We start from the raw sequence: 20,675 nt of genomic DNA on the forward strand, positions 1-20,675 counted from the left end.
TGCCTGACTGAACAGTCCTGGCAATCTTCACTAACTCTGGGTCCTCATGCTGTTTCTGAGCCACCTGCTCCAGAAACACGGGTGTCACTTTCATCTGAGCGACCAAGGCACCTGTACCAGACAACTCCAACTGTAGACCTTCCTCAATGAGCTTGTAAAACTCCTTCACCACTGGTCTCCTCTCTGCCGTGATGTGGGATAGACTGCCTAGTGACTTCCGGCTTAGGGCGTCTGCCACGACATTCGCCTTACCCGGATGATACTGAATCTTGCAATCATAGTCACTCAGCAGCTCTACCCATCTCCTCTGCCTCAAATTCAAATCCCTCTGACTCAAGATGTACTGCAAGCTTTTATGATCTGTGAAGATCTCACATTTTACCCCATAGAGGTAATGCCTCCACATCTTGAGTGCAAAGATTACTGCTGCCATCTCAAGGTCATGTGTGGGGTAATTCAACTCATGCTTCTTTAGCTGCCTAGAAGCATAAGCAATCACCTTCTCATTCTGCATAAGCACACAACCCAGTCCTACACGGGACACATCACAAAAGACTGTAAAGTCCTCTCCACTAGATGGCAGAGCTAAAACTGGTGCTGAAGTCAACCTCTTCTTGAGCTCTTCAAAACTCTCCTCGCACTGGTCGGTCCACAGAAACTTTTGATTCTTCCTGGTTAGTCTGGTCAGAGGAGCTGCTATCTTTGAGAAGTCCTGAACGAACCTCCTGTAGTAACCTGCCAAATCCAAGAAACTCCTGATCTCTGTCACTGAAGTGGGTCTAGGCCAGTTAGCCACAGTCTCTGTCTTCTTGGGGTCTACCTCTATCCCATTCTCTGACACTACATGCCCCAAGAATGAAATGCTCCTCAGCCAGAACTCACACTTGGAGAACTTGGCATACAAGCCATGTTCCCTCAAAGTCTGCAAGACCAACCGCAGATGATGGGCATGCTCCTCTGCATTCCTGGAATACACCAAGATATCGTCTATGAAGACAATAACGAAGTGATCCAGGTATTGGCTAAACACTCTGTTCATGAGGTCCATGAATGCTGCAGGGGCGTTAGTTAACCCGAACGGCATTACAAGGAACTCAAAATGCCCATATCTGGTCCTGAAAGCTGTCTTCGGCACGTCTTCATCCCTTATCCTTAGCTGATGGTACCCCGATCTCAGATCTATTTTGGAGAAACAACCTGCTCCTGCTAGCTGGTCGAATAGATCGTCGATCCTTGGCAATGGGTACTTGTTCTTAGTAGTGACTTTGTTCAACTGTCTGTAGTCGATACAAAGTCTAAGGGATCCATCCTTCTTTTTCACAAATAAAACTGGAGCACCCCAGGGTGAGGTACTCGGTCGGATGAAGCCCTTGTCTACCAGCTCCTGTAACTGCTCCTTCAACTCTTTCAATTCTGCTGGCGCCATCCTGTAGGGAGGGATAGAGATCGGTCGGGTTCCAGGCATCAGTTCTATCTCGAACTCTATCTCCCTAGCAGGTGGTAAACCTGGCAGTTCGTCTGGGAACACATCTAAGAACTCTCTAACCACTGGCATCGAGGCGGGCTCTCTAACCTGACTATTTAGCTCTCTCACATGAGCCAAATACCCCTGACATCCCCTCCTGAGCAACCTACGAGCCTGAAGAGCTGATATCAGACCTCTAGGTGTACCCCTCCTGTCTCCTCTAAAGACAACCTCAGACCCATCCTGTCCTCTGAACCTGACTACCTTGTCCCTGCAGTCCAAGGTAGCACCATGGGTAGATAGCCAGTCCATCCCTAGAATGACGTCGAAATCTGTCAAATCTAGAACCACTAGGTCGGCGGACATGCATCTGCCCTCAACAAACACAGGACTACACTGGCAGACTGACTCTACCACAGATGGATCACACTTGGGTCCACTGACCCAGAGAGGACACTCTAACCCAGAAGTCATCAGACCTAACCTCCCCACGGCTCTCGGAGCGATAAAAGAATGAGATGCACCAGGGTCCATCAAGGCATATACATCTGAACAACCAATAATTAAGTTACCTGCCACCACGGTGTTAGATGCATCTGCCTCCTGCTGTGTCATTGTGAAGATCCGTGCTGGAGCTGATGGACCTTCACCTCTGAAACCTGCTGAAGAAGAGGCTGCTCCTCTCCCTCTGCCTCTGCCACTGGCCTGAGTCATGGCTGGAGCTGCTGGCTGCGCTACACTGCCTGAAGCTGTCTGCTGGGACTGAGCCATCGGGGCCGCTCTTGGACAATCTCTAGCTATATGCCCCTCCTGACCACATCTGAAACAGACGTTCGCCCCAAACCGACATACTCCCTTGTGTGGTCTACCACACCTCGCACAAACTGCATTATCCGCACCAGAGCTTGAGCCACTCCCAAATCCCAGACTAGACTTGACCTTGTTCCAGAACTTATTCTTCTTACCCTTGGGTTTACTCCATCTCTTACTGCCTGAAGTTGCTGCACTCAAGGTAGAGGGATCTACCCTTCCCCCACCCGGAGTTTTAGAACCAGAAGCTTGTGCCACTGTCTGCTTAACTGTCCCCTGAATGATGGCACTAGCCTCCATTCTCCTAGCCATGTCTACTATGGCGTGAAAACTCTCTCTATCTGCTGACTGAACCAAGGAGGAATACCTGGGATGGAGCTTCATGATATACCTCCTCGACTTCTTCTGGTCTGTGCTAAGGTCCTGCCCAGCAAATGGCAGCAACTCCATAAACCTGTCAGTATATTCATCTACACTCATGTTATCAGTCTGCCTCAACTGCTCGAATTCTATCATCTTCAATTCCCTTGAACTATCAGGGAAAGCCCATCCTGCAAACTCGTTTGCAAACTCTTCCCAAGTCATGCTGTCCACTCTCGGGTTCACATAATTCTTGTACCACTCCCGTGCCTTCTTGCACTTAAGCGTGAACCCGGCCATCTGAATGGCTCTACTGTCATCCGCCCCTATCTCATCTGTAATTGCCTTGACCCGCTCCAAGTACATGAATGGATCATCACCGGTCTCAAATTGGGGAGCACCCAGCTTCATATAGTCTGTCATCTTGACCTTGCTCCCACTGGCTGAGCTAGGTCTAGATGGCTGAGCAACTGGGGCTGCTGGTTCTGTAGGTGGTGGAGGTGGTGCAATATTTTCTGAGGTAGGGTTTGCTGGACTTGGATAGTAGGGTGGAGGTGGATACATTGGGTACTGAGAGTACGGTGGGTAGTATGGTGGGTATGGCATCTGTGTGGGATAAGGGGTGAAACTAGGGTAATCCGATGTACCTCCCATCGAATACCCGGGATGTTGTGAGAAATGTGGGTAGTGAGGTGGCTGTACAAATCCCGAGGCCTGAGTGCCTCCTTGGGACTCTCCCACTCCTTCTTCTGACATACTGACTCTCAGACTGCCATCCCTCCTCTGTTCTACGTCCATGTCATCCCCCACGTCCTCTGACGCTCCTCCCTGAACTGTTCCTCTGACTGATCTGCTCCTACCCAGATCCAGAGACCTTCTAGGGTCTCTTGCTACTCTGTCCCTATTGGACCTGCTAGACATTGCCCTAGGCAATGCTGGAGGACGGGCGCTCATGCCCTCATCCTCAGGTGGTACTCCTGTCAATCTTGCTGATCGACGAGTTCCTCTCATCCTGTTTTCTGAAAAACAGTGCACATCTCAAGCAACATTAGCATCATATGGTTCATGTGGGCACACATGAACCCGCATCACATACATCACATATTATAACATATCATTAATGCACATGCATATCATCATGGCATTTCACATCATCATACAAGACAGGACTCCACATCCTATCCTAGTGGACATGATCTTTCCTATTGTGCTTGACCTACTATAACATCTATGAGCCCGACACTCTAGGTCCGACCATATGAACCTAGGGCTCTGATACCATTCTGTAACGACCCGAAAATCGGACCGCTACCGGCGCTAGGATCCGGGTCGACTTAAGGCCGCCGGGACCCGTAGCAAGCCTGACATAAAACCTGTGAACCTGTATAATCCCATACATGATCAACAACATGCATAAAAATTAAAACTTTTCTCTTCATAAACATAAACCAAACTCAACCTGTGCATAAATATAAACATAACTTTGATCCCTCTGTGGGATCTCATCTGTGCCCTCAAAGGGTAACATAACCTGTGTTGAGCTGGTTTACATAAACATCATCAAAATCTCTAAGATCATGTGTAAAAAGGGATACAACATTCTATGGTCAAGCACACACTAACATCCATAAAACTCATTACATGACTATGCTGTACTTTTACATTACAATTTGATCATGTCCATTGCTAGCTATTACATAAACATGACTTCTTTACACTATCTTGACTCCTGCTATATCCTGTACCTGCAAGCCTGGGGGTAAAGGGAGAGGGGTGAGCTAAAAGCCCAGTGAGTAGAGCTAGTAAAACACGTTAACACTATGCTCTATGAAATGCATCATAACACAAACAATCCACGTAAGGGTTGGGTGAACTTGTCACCAAATAGTCCAAGTTAACTCTGTGCCAGGCCGTAGCATGGGGTCCTGGTCTTCCTGTCATACATACATTACTTACCTTTTTCCCAGGGCCTCCTCTGGGCTCCTGGTCTTCGAGTCCCATAACCGTGCCTTACTCTGTGCCAGGCCTGTAGAATGGGGCCTGGTCTTTCTTACTCTGTGCCAGGCCGTAGCATGGGGTCCTGGTCTTCCTGTCTTGGACTAATTGGGTCATCCGACATTCACCCACATCAACAACAATTTATGCAATGCGGCATATTCGTGAAAACTAATGCAATCATCCTATTGCATAATCATGATGCATGAAACATGATAAAACATTTAATTTAAAAGATTGAGTTTAGTTCCACTCACCTCTGGCTGACTCTGACAATACCGAAGCAGCTGAACTCACTGCTGGGGTCCTCGGTTCCTCGGGTCCGAACCTACACAGGTGGACTCAAATGAGGGACCAAACACACTTGAACATAACTCTAAAGTATTCCCCAAAAACCCCCTAAAACATCCTGAAAATATCACATAGAGATATGCATGAAGTGGCTGAACAGGGCACTTTCGGCGGCACCTTCGGCGGCCGAAAGTCCTGGACAGATCCGAAAGTCAGGCACTTTCGGCGGCACCTTCGGCGGCCGAAAGTCCCAGACAGAGACGAAAGTCTCTTTTCGGGGGCAACTTCGGCAGCCGAATGCTGCCTCCACAAAGGGGGTTCGGCGGCCGAAACTCCCTTCGGCGGCCGAACCTGGTTTCTGCCAGAAGGGCAGAAACTTGGTTCACATGAACCCCTTGCCTCCCAAAACCTCAAATCATGCATATATCTCAACCAAAACATGCATACAAGTTCCTAGGGGTCTCAAACAGTCATATAACCCAACTACAACACTTCAAACACACATAATCAACACACATTGTTCAAAACATCAATGTATACCCATAACATCAACATATACCCTAACATGCATTTCTACCCATAAATCTTGCATAAAACTTAATTACAACACATAAGGAGCTTAAGATCGGCTCTTACCTCTTGAAGATCGAGAGGGAGACGACCTAAACTTGGAGATCCACGAAAATGAGCTCCTGAGTTCCCAAAGCTCCAAAACTTGGTTTAAATGCTCAAAACTTTCAATGCAAGCTTAAAACTCAAGAAAAATGGAAGAGAGTTGGAGGAAGAGCACAAGAGTTGCAAAGGGAAGGTCGGAAGTCTGCTGTGGCCGAAAATGGGAGAAAGCTCGCCCATTTCGGCTAAGTCCCCTTTTTATAGGTGGCTGGCCAGGCCACGTTCGGGGGCCGAATGTGCCTCCGCATCCATGCAAAGTTCGGCGGCCGAACTTGACTTTCGGCGGCCGAACCTTTACTTCCCTAATTCATGCTTTCGGGGGCCTAACGTGCCTCCAAAACGCATGCATGTTCGGCGGCCGAACTTGGCTTTCGGCGGCCGAACCTGGGTTTTCCTCCAATGCTATTTTCATGCAAAACTCATTTAGTTTCATACTTTAAAACCATTAAAATTCATGAAAACATTTTATAACACATGTTTTTACCCTTCTAGAGGTTCCCGACATCCGAAATTCCACCGGACGGTAGGAATTCCGATACCGGAGTCTAGCCGGGTATTACATTAAGTTAGAAGCAAATAATTTTTTTTAAGAGGCATTTATCGCAATATTCTGTATTCGCTTGATTCATCTGAAAAACACTAAAAGAATCTGTATTCACTAGATTGATCTGAAAAATACTAAAAGAATATATTTACTGAGCAGGGTAATAGCATGTACAATATTTTGGATGTTCATAATCCGCTCCATGCAAGGCATTAAAGAGCTCCTTACAATCTCCTTCAAGGATAACAAAAGAGAGCTTCAAGTTTCGAGCCAAAATCACCGCTGTTCTCCAGGCAATGTTCTCTAAGGTGAGGGAATCCAAACCACGAATATTGTTCTTACATCTCTAATCTATAATAGCTTTAGTATGATTCCTAACAATAATAGCAATTGCATCAAGCTTCTCATTGGAGTCAAAGGCAACATCAAAGTTAATCTTAAAGGGTATCGGAGGGAGAGCTCTCCCAAGTGTTAGGATTTGGAGCATGAGACTTAATGGCGAGCAGGGGAAGCATTAGCTTCAAAGATGCATCATAGTATCTAATCGCTCGGACGGTTATCTCCATCGGAGTAGGATTGTGTCTCCGAAAAATAAGATATCATATTTAAAGGATTTGCAAGGGAAATAATCTTTTGAAGCATAAGACAAATATCCTCCCAACAATCATGAAAACAGTTACCTATGAGAAGAGTGGACCGAATAGGTATCAAGGAGTTTGTCTAGATAGTCATGGCTCGTGGATAGTCAAATAAAATGTGTTTACATGATTCGAGAACACCACAAAGAGGACAATCTGGGGGCAACCTTGAAGATGCATCTATGGATGGCCAAGTTGGTAGGGAGCTTCTCATTCAATATGCTCCATAGAAAGATACTCAATTTGCTTGGGAGCTTGATAGCTCAGTCTTTCTCCATAAGGCTTCCATTCTATATAAGGATTTTGGACTGAGATCAACTAAATTGTTTTTGGAAGTTATTATTCTTATTTGGCATGCTATATGATATTCGTATTTGACTATGTAGATGTCATGCCTCTCAAAATGCCACAAGAGTTTATCTTTTTATCTGAACATATCTACAAAAATAGAAAAAATATTGTTAACTTTCTCAATGAAATTATTCCTTACATGTATGACATTCTAGACGTTGAAAGTTGAATCCATCAATTGTGACACCCAAACAATACTCAGATTGTGGTTTGTTTTGATTCTAGATTAATCCAAAAAAATATTAAGGAATCTAGTGGTCAAGCTTTCACATGATTGAATTCCCATCTCTAACTTGCAACCTGATACCTTTGTCAAGAATTTGCTTACCTCATAAAATGCTCCTCCAAACCCAAGATAATCTACTCTCTCCCTTAGCTTGCATAAAGGAAGAGTTTGGGAAATATTTCTCTTTTAGGGTTCTAAAAAGCAAAGAGTTGGAATTAACAATTATGCACCATTCTTGTCTGGCTAATAAAATCATGTTAAAATCTTCTAAATTTTGAAAGCCGAGACCTCTTTTTAGTTTAGATTTACAAAGGTGATTCCATGATATTCAATGTATTATCTTTTATCTTTTTGTTGGCTCTACCACGAATGCATTATCTCGTGATTAATAAGAATATTGTCTCAAATGAATCGATCCAATATAAATGTACTCTGTTCATAGTTGATGAGCGTGTTCATGAGAGGGTTCAGTCTTCCGGTTAAGGTTTTGGAATAATTTTGTACATGACATTGCATGATCTGATTAGTATGAGATCGCTCATGGACGAACCTGTTTGACTTTGGAATATTTTTTTTATTTTTTTAATTATATTCATATTAAATATATTAATTTTATTAAATACTAAAAAATATTTTAAGTGATTTATTAAAAATAATATAAAATTAATTAAGATTATAATAGTAAATTTATATGTTGTTATAATATAAAAAATAAAAATAGATAATAATTTTAAAATAAATAAAAAATAGATAAAAATGATAAAATTAAAGGAATAATCATTTTTCAAATGGTATACAAAGTATAAATTATAAATTGTTATTAGTTATTTATTTACTCTTACAACAGTTAATTACCGATTAAAATAATTAGCACTGTTGATTAAAATTTAAATACTTGTGTTTTAATTAAATTAAAATATTATGGAATAAAGTATTAAATCGAAAAAAATTGAAATCGTAATTTTTATTCAATAAAATAAAACAAGGAAAATAATAAATAAAATTAAAACCAAGGGGGAAGCCATCGCAAGCAAAGTTAACGCAAAGGACACGCCCTTCTCTCTCTGTCCCTCTCCCACCCTCCCTACCTCTCTCGGCTCTCTCTGCAAATTCTAGGGTTTGCCAGAAACTTGTTATTTTATCTGCATATTGGAGATGGTACTATCGCAGAAGCTTCACGAAGCATTCAAAGGCACGGTAGAGAGAATCACAGGGCCACGAACGGTTTCTGCGTTCAAAGAGAAAGGCGTTCTTAGCGTCAGCGAATTCATTATCGCCGGTGATAATCTTGTCTCTAAATGCCCCACATGGTCCTGGTAATTCGCTTTTGTCTCCATCTCCAATGTTTTCCCTTTTTCAACTTAAATTTTATTTTTGTGATTATTACTTAGCTAGCTGTGGACACATAATTATAGTTGTTGATTTTAGAGATTAAGTATTCTGTGTTTTGTTGCAAAGGTATTATTAGTGAGTGAAAGTCATGTCTTGCAATATTAGTTACATGTATGGATTTTTAATGATCATGGGTATTTTGGCATAAAATTTGCTGGATATATTCCAAATCATTAAGTAGGTTATTTTAATACTTTCATTACTGTTATGTCCTCTAGCTTCAATCTATTAAACCAAAACCTAATCTACTGCTCTTTTTTCTTAATAAAAATACAATTTCTCTTGACTTGGAAAAATGGCATTTGAATTGATTTGTTCTGTTAAGGATAGAATTGGATCGTGTACTAGGTCTTCTTCTTCTGTTCCTTATTTTAGCATGCCCTTTGGTTTCATTTTTTTTCCCTAAAGCATTGGCCTTTTGCATCAATGAGGTTTTATGTTACTATTTTTACATATGTTCATTTTTGCCCTTTTAATAGGGAATCTGGCGAACCAAACAAGAGGAAGTCTTACTTGCCTCCAGAAAAACAGTTCCTGATCACTCGGAATGGTAATAATGCCATCTTTTACCTGAAAAATTATTCTTATCAATCTCTATTCAGTTATGCAATTTTTTAGAAATGTCAAAAAATTTAGTATACCTACATGACAATTACCAGGAATTATTGCTGAGGTTATTCTTGGTAGAAAATATGGTTTACATTATCTGCAAGTATCATCGCTTTGAATGTTAGGAAGTACACGTGTTAGTTATGTGAAAGTATACCCATAATTCAATTAGAATGAATATGCACACTTGCATTTCCTTTTTTAGCTCTAGAAAAATTTTCCAGTGACCATTTAAGTTCATGAGAAGATATGAACCTCCTTTTAGTTCCCTGCCTACGAAGAGCTGCATCTGTTGAAGAAGAATATGAAGCTGCTGGTGGTGAAGTTCTACTTGATAATGAAGATAATGATGGCTGGCTGGCAACGCATGGGAAACCAAAGGGTATATTCCCTACCAAAAAGCTGGATATCTTGTAATTTATGTTTAATTCTTTGACTTCATGTCTCAAATTTCTTAGAAACGAAAGGTGATGAGGATGACAATGTGCCTTCGATGGAGGCCCTTGAAATCAGCAAGAAGAATCATATTCAATCAATACCCTCATACTTTGGGGGTGAAGAGGAAGAAGATATTCCAGACATGACAGACTACGAAGACCCTAACAATCTAATCGAAACAGATCCTGTATGCTGTCTCTATTGACATCACTATTGCAGTCTTATTAGGAAGTTGAAACTTGAAAGTCTGATACTTGTCTTGGTGCAGGCAACACTTCATTCTACTTATCTTGTCGCTCATGAACCTGATGACGACAATATTTTACGCACTCGAACATATGATGTCAGCATCACGTAAGATATATTTTGGTACTAAATTTACTTGTTAATTCCAAAATTAACTTCCATATTACATTAGACATACTCAATGTGATTCTCTAACATATCATAGTGGTTATCATTTTAAATTCCATCACCATATTGTGATAACGTTTTCAAAAAAGTGTGCCATTTTAAATCCAGAGCGTTGTGTAGCCTAATATAACATGGTTTTTCATATTCCAGGTATGATAAATACTATCAAACTCCTCGTGTATGGCTCACTGGATATGATGAGGTTTGTCCTTTGTGAGATTTTTGTTGCTTTTATTTGTTGCATAGCTATTATTAGGGAGGAGGGGAGAAGATCTTTTAAACCAAATAGACAGCAAATAAAAATGCACCTGGCTACAGGTTATGTCTGTTGGCATTAATAATTTGTGGAGTTGATTGCGAAATTCTATAAGCTGGTATCGTCAACATTTGAAAGGATTGAACCGTTTCATTATGTCAGGTGATATCTTGTGCAGCAAAAGTTAAATATATTGACTTTCTTTTCTTCAATTGCAGTCAAGGATGCTTCTGCAACCAGAACTTGTACTTGAAGATGTTAGTCAAGACCATGCACGCAAAACGGTGAGAGTTGAAATATTGTTTCAGATCTACAAGATCTGTTTTTACAGTTTTAGTTTCTAGCCCTCTCATAAGAACTGTAATTCACTAAAAAAGAAACACTACTTTTTGAGATTCCAAGAGGCTGTGGATAGTTTTGTATCTGTGTTGTGAGAGAGAGAGAGAGAGAGAGAGAGAGAGAGAGAATCTGTGGGGGGGGGGATGGTGAGAATGGAATTTCTGTTTAAAATTGAGTTGTCTACAGATTCTCTCTCAGTTCAAAGTGATGGTTCTCAAATGTTAGTTTATGTAGATATAATTTATATGTTACCTATATGTACTCAGAATTTCGCTTTACACATTCCAAGTTTATTTACACGCAGGTAACTATTGAAGACCATCCTCACCTGCCTGGAAAGCATGCATCTGTACATCCATGCCGACATGGGGCTGTCATGAAGAAAATCATTGATGTCTTAATGTCACGTGGAGTTGAGCCAGAAGTTGACAAGTGAATTCTTCCATTCTTGATTTCAGTCTCCCTTGTTCTCTTTATTTTTCTTTGTTCATTAATAGACACTGAAGTATCTTTTGATTCTGCTGGTTTCTTTTTTGTTAAATCTCAATTTATCTTGTGATTGCAAATACCTACTTTGCAGGTATCTTTTCCTATTCTTGAAATTTGTGGCCTCAGTAATTCCAACTATTGAATATGATTACACAATGGACTTCGATCTTGGCAGCTCAAGCAACTAATCTAAGGTAATTGCCATCATCAGTGTATTGCTCACTCTCATTGTTGTTATTGGTCAGTGATGTTGTACTCAGTACTTGTTTGTCCGTTTTGCATGGAATATGCTTCATTGCATGTGGCAATTACAATTTACTGTGCAATGCTATTACTTTTCATGTACTTTTAATGAAAGAACGTATCTTATTTACACTATAGAGAGAACTTGAAATGGATGTCTGGGAGTTGAAAATCTGTGCTTTCTCATTTGAAAATTTTCTTTTGAACTTCTTGAGATATTAATTTTTTATTTATTTGTTAATGCCTCAACCTTGACTTTTTCCTAGAAGTGAATTGAGTTGCTTTTATTGTTAGGGTGCCACTGCCATCATTCTTTCCACTCGTCGTTAACCCTTAATTTTTAGTAGCAGCCGTCTTACTGCTAAAGGACACTGCTCATGGCTTCTTGTATATTTGTATACTTGAAGATTATACTCACATATTTACCAACTTCGTTTGATTATATCATAACGCTTAACACAACTTGTGAAGGATGGAAGGTTAATCTCTTGCTGGTGGATGCTAATTTAGACACGTGTGTGTGTGCGCGTTTTAGTTTTTTGTATTTGGTGATGCATTAAATGATATTTGGTTATCCCAGGTGGTGTTGGCTGTAAATCATCTGGCGCATTATCTGTTGATGTGCTTTCTTCGACGCTATCAGATTTGAATCTCTAGAAGAAACTTGTTACTTAAGATTCTATTTAAAGAGAGAGAGATACTTAAGAGCTTGTGAATGTGGTCATGATGTAGTACTCTTTATAAATTGTAAAGGGGAAAGACAATTTCTATTCAGATTATTTAGTTTGGCGTGCCAGTGTCAATAAGCTTGAAGCATGGGATTGTGCCATTTGTAACATGCAAACCATAGGCAAATTCTACATCAATCTATGTGATAGCATTTCACATTTCCTTATTTTACTCTTATTTTCATCAAGGGCAAAGGACTTGTAAATTCTAGTTAAACTACATGGGAAACGTAATAGATAAAATTTTTAATTAATAGCAGTCATGACTCACAGGTGTTGGTTTTTAGACCATTTTTTCTTCGTAACGTTTTCGTAGGCACAACCGCACAAGGATTAAGCAAACGATGTTTCTCATGGGATGGCTCTGCCTGATTTGATCGAGTTGGGTCCACGATTGGCCCAACTTATAATTAATTGTGGATGGAATGTGGCTCATTTGGTTATTGTGTTAAAACTCTGATAGCTATAAACTGTAGGCTTAAATAATTAGATATTAAAAGCCATTGCTTAATTTGCGTATTGATTGGACGCAATAATGTCTAATTTTGAGGATTGTTTTGGGCAACTGAGAATACGAGTTTATATAAAAATGAGTTTTATTACCATTACATCTATATAAATCATGTACTTTTAACTCATTCGATCCTCTTTACACCTTGACTTAACAAAATCATTGATTTTTAAAAATAAAATGATATAAAAGGGAATAATAGAAAATAATTCATAGTGATCCACAGATCATTTTAGGTGGGGCCAAAAAAAAAGTTGTTTGAGAGGAAAAAAAAAGGTTGGATGGCAAATTGGCAATTAATTTTTGATCAAATTGTCCCGGCATTCATTATTGCCTCGCCATTCAATACTCCATTTGAAATATTGCTTCAGAGTGCTGCTCTATCCACGTGAGCTGTGTCTATGAATTCCACCTCACATGCCTTATGGAGAATTTTTATTTTGGCATAAAATATTATTTTTATAATTTTAAGTATTAAAGCTTATTTAGTATTTCACTTGGTAAAAAATTTTAATTAAATTTGTTGAGAATTATTAGGACTTTTTTCTCCTTCATTTTTATGTCATTAGTTTTTTCATTGTATTAAATAAAAGCTAAATACATCTTTTAACCTTTATCTTTATTTTGTTTTCAAAAAAACCTTTATCTTTATTTAAAAGTTAATTTTTTTTAAACATCAAATACTTACTTTTTATAAAAATATAACTATTTAATTATGAACTTAATTTAAAAAATATAAGTTTAACCCTTAACTTCATAATATATCTATTGTTTTAATCTAAAGATATAAAATTCTTATAAAAAGCAAAAATCTATTTTGTGTGTAGAAGGATATCTTATAAAAAGTAAAAATCTGCTTTGCGAGTAGAAGTTAAATAATTTTATTTTTGTAAGGATTAAAACTGAATATTAATGTTTATAAAAGTAAAGAGCTAAATTGTTACCATCAACTAATAAAATAAAATTTATCAAAGCCGTCCAATTTAAATGGTTAAGTGCTTTCCTGAATATTATTCTGAGTCGGAAATTGAATCTCCCAATCTCTTTTCTCTATAATCCCTTCAAAGAAATTTAAAAAATACTGCGATTATTGTTCAAAGAAAATTAATAAAATAAAATTTAAGAAAAACTAGAAATTCAATGGGAATGGTCAATAATAGTAATAAAAATGAGTACTGCTTTGGACCCATATTGAAATTTCCCTTCTTGTAGGTGTAGCCCTTGATATAAACACGCACACGAATCACGCCCCTTCAGATCTCATCACGCCTCAAAATCTCTTTTCGCAAGTCCAAAGCCGTGACAGTGACTGAATCTGATGGAGAGAAAGCAAATGAAGAAGAGTTTCTATACCGCAATACTCTTGGTCGCGCTCATCTCTGCGGCTGCTGGAGACGATCATGTAATCAACTAATCACCCTACCTTCTCCACTTTCTTATCAATAATGTAATACTATCTTACTGTTTTTTTGTAGGACAATGAGTGCGTCTACACCGTCTACGTCAAGACCGGATCCATCATCAAAGGAGGAACCGATTCCAAGATCAGCCTGGCCCTTGGAGATCCACAAGGCCAATCTGTTTGGGTCTCAGATCTTGAATCCTGGGGCTTAATGGGCCCCTCCCACGATTACTATGAGCGTGGTAACATTGACATCTTTAGCGGCCGTGGCCCCTGCATCGGCACGCCCCTCTGCCGCCTCAACTTGACCTCCGATGGCTCAGGAAAGCACCATGGCTGGTATTGTGATTACATCGAGGTTACTTCCACTGGGCCTCACAAGCAGTGCAGCCAGACTATCTTCTACGTTAATCAGTGGCTGGCTACCGATGTTGCACCTTTCCAGTTGACGGCTCAGCTTGATGGATGTAGTTCGTGGGATCAGCGTGCGAAGCAGGTAGTTAAGGAGAGGTTTGTTGTGGGGAATGGAGGACGATCTGCAGCAGCATGAAAAGGGAACTGTATCTATAATATTATTGGTGTTTTCGCTTTGTTGAGAGGCCCTCTAGCTATTCAGGATTTTCTGCAGAGTAGTGAGATGATGACGCTATGCTAGTAATAATTTCTTTTCATCTGCCAATTTGATCTTTCTTATCTTCCTTCCGGCAATAGACAACTAATGTCACTGACCAAATACTGCAAAAACTATAATCAGTAATCAAAGACAACTCCAAATCCAGTGTCATATACACGAAGCTCAAAGCCCGAAAGCCGTCTCAGACTCGCAGATCAGAGCTTGTGAAAGCTGGATCCCATTCCTATGATCTGTGGGATATCATGAGTAGGAATAAATCACTCCATATCCCCAAATCCTATGCCACACGATATTTCTGCAAATCTGTCTTTAAAATTATATTTCTCCCTATTTCAATAGACCTGATACTACTCAAACTCGTCTCACCGGAAATGCACACACGGATTACTCTGGACAAGTTACTGCATTACTCAGGATGACATCCAACTATAAATTTGTTGCACTATTGGAGATAATTTCTCTTGTTGATTTTCTCCTGAATTCTTTGATAAACCTGAGCTAAATTTACAGCATTAAATTCAGTGCCTTCCAGAATAAGGGGAGCATGGAAGACATCAATACAATGGGCAAATAGTTGTAGAACTGTAACAACGTTCACTTAGATAAGCATGCTAATTTGCTCTTGGCATTTGCAAGATGTGATTCTTGAGCTAACACTGAAAAAAAAAAAGTGAAGCAAATGTACACGCAACAATCTCACATTCCTGAGCTTTAGAGAGGGTCGATGTATATTACATTCTCCCTACTCCTATTTCTGAAGTTCAAAGTCCTCATGCCAAGATCATGCCTGGCAGGAAAACCAATTGAAGCTGCTTCATAGAGAGTATCTAGTTTAACTTTACAAATCCCAAAATATTTCACATAACAATTAGCCATAAATTAAGACTACCCAGAGTGAAGATTTTGACAGACAAAAGACTTGAAGTAATTACACAGCCATAAAACAAACTTGGTGCTAACTCATAACTACATCTTAGCCTGAAAGACTCAGAGTAGAACAACCCAGTGGAAAGAATACCACCTGTTATGTCGACAAATTAAGGTCAAGCCCTATGGGCTCGAGTCACAACCACCACTAGCAGGACCACCACGGACAGCAGGAAGGATGTTCTCAGCTTTTCCTCAAATGGATCTGCGGCTCCTGTTGTTTTCTTCTCATTATTAGACGCTCTGAACAACCCATTCATCAGCTTCGTTATTTTCTCGACTGCTTCCATGAATTTTGCTTTTATGTTTTCAAATATCCACTTTGCAGCACCCAAAGCAGGATTGGAGTCAATGCCAGACTCATCTGAACTTTCTATGGCTGGTGAAGTAATCTTTTCTTCTGCATATATCTCATGGCAAGGCCATATCAAAATTCAGTATTATATGTGAGAAATTTATCCAAAAAATTCTAAAAATGACAACATATGACATACTAATTATTCTTTCCATTTGAATAAAAAGGGAGAAAACATTTTCATTAAGGATGAATAGTGTCATTAATAAAAATTTGTTTAATTGGAGCTCATTCCAAGCACATTATCTTGCAATCAAATTTGTAATATCCACTCAATAAGCAGAAAGATAGAGAGAACGTCCAATTTGGAAGGTTTGCCTGCTAAATTTTGTAGATGTAAATCCACAAACAACAAAAATTCTTAATACTAAATAGAAAGAGGAGGGGGGATTTTGCAACAATGGTAAATGCTTTCATTAGAGACTTAGTCAGAGTTAATTAAAGTCAACTGGCTGCCTTTCTGAAAGAATCAAGGGAAATGATGAGTAAAGCATGGATGGTAAAAAGCAAATGATCAGTGAACTGCGTGCTAGCTAAATGTTGTCAAGTATCAGAGTTAACCAGTGACACTAGCTAGGATCATGGTTTATTGTGATGAGGGACTCAAAAAGTCAAGCTCTGACAAATCTACGGTGAAGTTCAGGAATGGCCTCATAGTTTATAGACTATAGAATTAAGATATAGAGGTTCAGGTATCAAAAAAGAGAAAAAACTGATTATCAGTTGATCTTAAGCAAGAACTTAGAGAGGGGTAATGTAAAGTCAGATTATGAGTCTACTAGAGACTGGATGCAAGTGTAACATATAGCAGTATTTTTGCACCAAGATAAAATTCCTCGTATAATTAGACCCAAAGTCCGCAACAAAGAGCCTGGGAGTTCATCTTCTCAAGCAATAGACATCCTTTGCCCAAGCAAATAAAACAGGGGCACATCTCAAAGATTAGCAGATGACTCAAACAATAACACTTAATTTATCAAGATACTTAAAACACTAATGAATTATATGAAAGGAACTTCTCATCTCTTATTATCAGAGGTGTAAAACTAGGACGGCAACAGAACGGGTGTTTTTGGTATTCGATCCGATCGAACTCTAATAAGACGAATTTGGGTATTTATAATTGGTTTGTGACGGGTTAGATTTAAAAATAATATCCGTTGCGGGTTCGGAACTGGTTCCAATTTTATGTATCGAGTATCCCTATTCCAACCCGTTTATATAAATAATTAATTTAATATAAAAAATATATTTTATAATAATATTTATATTTTTTTTTATATTTTTATTTAAAAATTAAATATTTTTTAGAAATATTGAATTTTTTATTTAAAAATTAAATATTTTGTAGAAATATTGAATTTTTTAAATAAAAATTATTAATGAAAAATATTTTTTATATAAATTATTAATTAAAATATATAGGACTAAACAGTTTCGGATTTTATTCGAATAATAATAATGGATTTGGGACGTGTATTCGGGTAGCTTAAATTAATTTTTAATCGGGTTCAGAACAGTTTGGATATTACTAATATAAGTCGAGTTCGAGTTCAGGTAGTTTATTTTCGCAGATACCTACCGTTTATATCCCTAGTTAAAACATAACTTTCCTCAGAAGTGTTGAGTGTTAATATGATGTACTTCATACTAACCTGCGCGGTAGGTCTCACACAGCTCCCGAACTACCTCATTGTTCAAAACAGCATCCCAAACAGCTTTATCAGAAGACAACGAGATGACCATTCTCTGCACATAAAGGTTATAGCCTTTGATAAGGGCGAAGACAATAACCAGGGCTGGATAACATCTTCAGTGGAAAAGAAAAGTACATTTCTGAAAGACTGAATGGCTTTTTAAGAGTGCATAAACTGATTCATGTATACAAGAAAGGAGTTCTAATCTATCTAACTAAACTTTTTTGGCACGCAATTTTTTGTTAAAGCAGTCACCTGAATTGATGGCTCGGTTTGCAATAAATGGAAAGCATCATAGACTCTGTCAGGTCCATAAGGGCATAACATACTTGAGTTACACAGATGTGTAGAGGACTCCTTCCCATCAGCATCAAATACCCTACAAGTAAAAGTTCCAGATCATTAGGCCTTTACAAAAGCATCAAGAAACCAGTATACGAAGTTACAATTTTAGAAATCAAGATGAAATCATCTCACTCCATCTAAATGGTATTGCTTTCATTTCATAACATATCACGTTTTTCAGAAGTTCTATTATTATTATTTTTCAAACCAAAATAGTCTTTCTTATCCCCATAACAAAGTGTCAAAAACAAATAAATCTTCATATTTGTCTAGCCGAGTAACCAGGATCCAAGGGGAGTTATTAATTGAGCAAAACCAGAATCTAATTAGAAACATTCAGCAGTTCCAACTGTTCAAAACTAGAGACCTACTTAGGAGCAACTGCGGTTAAAAGGTTACATCTTTTCTTTGCCTCTAATTCTCCAGATGAACCATTTTCATTTCAATATTTTCTTGGGTTGAAAAAAGAAAATATTTAAGAAAAAGAAAATTTGAGGTGCAAGAAAACCTGATATGCGGAGGTAAAACATCACCGTCACCGCTCACCATCATTCTCATTATAAAAGTATTATTCTAAGATTATGCTTGATTTTTATTATGTAATTTTTTATCAAGCTGAGAACGTGTCATTTTCATTTCCATCATCAATTACGTGCCAAACATCTGCTCCATCGCCAAACCCAACCAGCAACCAACACATAACCACTAGTTTAGCCTCAAAAGCAGCAACAATCTCTAGAGTAGTACAGTAGTAATCGTCAAAAATAGTAACAATATCAAGAACAAGGGCAGCAATTTGTACAACATTCTGTTGTGTTGGTGTGTCCCGCAATAAACTATCCAGAACAAACCAATCAGCCACATCAATATAACACAAAAACAGCAAGTTTCTTCTAAATATACCAGATCAGAATTAGAAAATGGTTAAACAACAAAAATTAAATAATAGTACAGTATTTTCATTCAATTTTATCAAATGAGCAGAACTCGAAGCAACATATAATTGAAATTTGAAATGATGGAATATATCATTTCAAAAAATAATAATAATAAGGAAAGGAAGAAAAAATCTCACTGTGTAAGGGCCGAGACAGCGCCATGAACTTCATCCATGGAAGGAACAGGTCCTAGAACAAAATCATCAGAAACTGCAATTGCAATATCATCTTCACTTCCATCCAAAGACACCCACTCATATTCATCACAACAAGAACCAGAAGGAGGAGCAAAGGAAGGCCAATAAGAGGCGTTAGGTTCCCCAGCATTAGCAGATACAGGAAGATTGCAAGTAGGAGTAGAAGGGGAGCCAGAAGCAGAAGACAAACTAAGATTATTCTGGGAAGAATTGAGCCAGTGGGTTGACCTAGAAATAGCAGTAGGTGAAGTAGCAGTGGCACAAGCAGAGGAAGAAGAAGAGGAAGAAATGGTTTCTTGGAGATTGGTGGCACCAGCACGAGCAACTGCCCTGCCAACCACCTTTAACATGCTACCCCTTCCACCACCCATCCCTTTGCCTCCGCTGAGCTTGAATGCTTACTGTAAATAGAAGAGAATCTAGCAGTGATTGTGAGTTTGGGACTTCCCCTTAGATAGTAGCTGTGACGGAGGACTTCCTATCGGTTTATTGATACTTACTATGTAAATCCGGAGTGGATAGGATCGCACGGAAACAAGTATTTAAAATATAGAACATTAACGAAATGAAAATTATTTTATCAATTATAAAACACGGAAAATTTTTATAAAAAAAAAAAATTAATTTTTTGTGCCTCAACAGAATCGACACAAGTATTTTTCAACAAACTAATATTACATTATATCGTTAAAAGCAAAAAAATAAAAAACAAAATCCGAGATTTCAAATGAATTGTCATTTACAAAAAGTTCCATTTCAGCCAAGGAAACCCCAACCTGGACCATTGTTTTTCTCCCTATGGTTCGGAGGTTCACTTAATTTGTAAAAATATTTAGCGCATATTTGATTCAGCCGTAAAACATAAAACATAACTTATACATGTTATTAATAGGTTATACTGAGCTCAAATATTAATCAGTTATAATTAATATATAAAACCATTTCAAAAAAATTATATATTTAAAAAAATTAATAACTATAATATTTTAATTTATTATATTAATAAATAAATATAAAAATATTAAATTTTATTACATAAAAAATATTTAAAAATATAATTATTTATTATTCATATACATAATTCTTTATTATGTAGTAATGAAAGTCATAATTATTTTAATTATTATTTATAGTATATTTAATTTGTTATTATATTTTCTAATTTTAAATAATTTATTAATATAAAAAATTAATTTGAAAATTATAATTAATAAATTTTAAAAAAATAATATAATCTAAATAAAAAATAAAATTAAAACAATGTTAATCCAGTATATATAATTTAAATTAAATATTAAATATTAAATATTATAATTACTCTTTGACCAAAATGTTTAATCTAGTATATATAATTTAAAAAATTTAAAGGGATTGACCATAAGTTTATTTTCCTTTGTTCCGTCAACTCT

The 20,675-nt window shown here is 38.0% G+C and overlaps 3 protein-coding genes across 4 annotated transcripts; 2 read left to right on the plus strand and 1 right to left on the minus strand.

Moving 5' to 3' along the window:
• Positions 1-8,372: 8,372 nt before the first annotated feature.
• On the plus strand, positions 8,373-12,427 carry LOC110617771 (autophagy-related protein 3). Of its 2 annotated transcripts, XM_021760763.2 has the most exons (10): positions 8,373-8,668; positions 9,224-9,294; positions 9,619-9,735; positions 9,812-9,978; positions 10,060-10,145; positions 10,356-10,407; positions 10,680-10,745; positions 11,105-11,232; positions 11,381-11,483; positions 12,113-12,427. In XM_021760763.2, the coding sequence occupies exons 1-9, from the start codon at positions 8,508-8,510 to the stop codon at positions 11,475-11,477; spliced, it is 945 nt and encodes a 314-aa protein (XP_021616455.1). In that variant the 5' UTR covers positions 8,373-8,507; the 3' UTR covers positions 11,478-11,483; positions 12,113-12,427. The 2 variants fall into 2 exon arrangements, with proteins under 2 accessions (XP_021616455.1, XP_043813796.1); XM_043957861.1 differs by lacking the exon at positions 9,619-9,735.
• A 1,557-nt stretch (positions 12,428-13,984) lies between these two features.
• LOC110617541 (PLAT domain-containing protein 3) lies at positions 13,985-14,852 on the plus strand. Its single transcript, XM_021760400.2, has 2 exons — positions 13,985-14,173; positions 14,247-14,852. The coding sequence occupies exons 1-2, from the start codon at positions 14,090-14,092 to the stop codon at positions 14,721-14,723; spliced, it is 561 nt and encodes a 186-aa protein (XP_021616092.1). The 5' UTR covers positions 13,985-14,089; the 3' UTR covers positions 14,724-14,852.
• A 637-nt stretch (positions 14,853-15,489) lies between these two features.
• LOC110617540 lies at positions 15,490-19,784 on the minus strand. Its single transcript, XM_021760399.2, has 4 exons — positions 19,207-19,784; positions 18,042-18,165; positions 17,745-17,838; positions 15,490-16,134 (listed from the first exon to the last, which is right to left on the minus strand). The coding sequence occupies exons 1-4, from the start codon at positions 19,635-19,637 to the stop codon at positions 15,851-15,853; spliced, it is 933 nt and encodes a 310-aa protein (XP_021616091.1). The 5' UTR covers positions 19,638-19,784; the 3' UTR covers positions 15,490-15,850.
• Between the last annotated feature and the right edge of the window lie 891 nt (positions 19,785-20,675).

Source organism: Manihot esculenta, chromosome 6, assembly GCF_001659605.2.
Source record: "Manihot esculenta cultivar AM560-2 chromosome 6, M.esculenta_v8, whole genome shotgun sequence".
NCBI lineage: Eukaryota > Viridiplantae > Streptophyta > Magnoliopsida > Malpighiales > Euphorbiaceae > Manihot > Manihot esculenta.

Coding starts and splice junctions, on each gene's coding strand:
- LOC110617771 (XM_021760763.2), top strand. CDS start 8,508: ATGGTACTATCGCAGAAGCTTCACGAAGCATTCAAAGGCACGGTAGAG. Junction 9,736..9,811: donor AACGCATGGGAAACCAAAGG/GTATATTCCCTA, acceptor CAAATTTCTTAG/AAACGAAAGGTGATGAGGAT. Junction 10,408..10,679: donor GGCTCACTGGATATGATGAG/GTTTGTCCTTTG, acceptor CTTCAATTGCAG/TCAAGGATGCTTCTGCAACC.
- LOC110617540 (XM_021760399.2), bottom strand. CDS start 19,637: ATGGGTGGTGGAAGGGGTAGCATGTTAAAGGTGGTTGGCAGGGCAGTT. Junction 18,166..19,206: donor GCTGTCTCGGCCCTTACACA/GTGAGATTTTTT, acceptor TTTTACTTGTAG/GGTATTTGATGCTGATGGGA. Junction 17,839..18,041: donor AAACCGAGCCATCAATTCAG/GTGACTGCTTTA, acceptor CTTTATGTGCAG/AGAATGGTCATCTCGTTGTC.
- LOC110617541 (XM_021760400.2), top strand. CDS start 14,090: ATGGAGAGAAAGCAAATGAAGAAGAGTTTCTATACCGCAATACTCTTG. Junction 14,174..14,246: donor CGGCTGCTGGAGACGATCAT/GTAATCAACTAA, acceptor GTTTTTTTGTAG/GACAATGAGTGCGTCTACAC.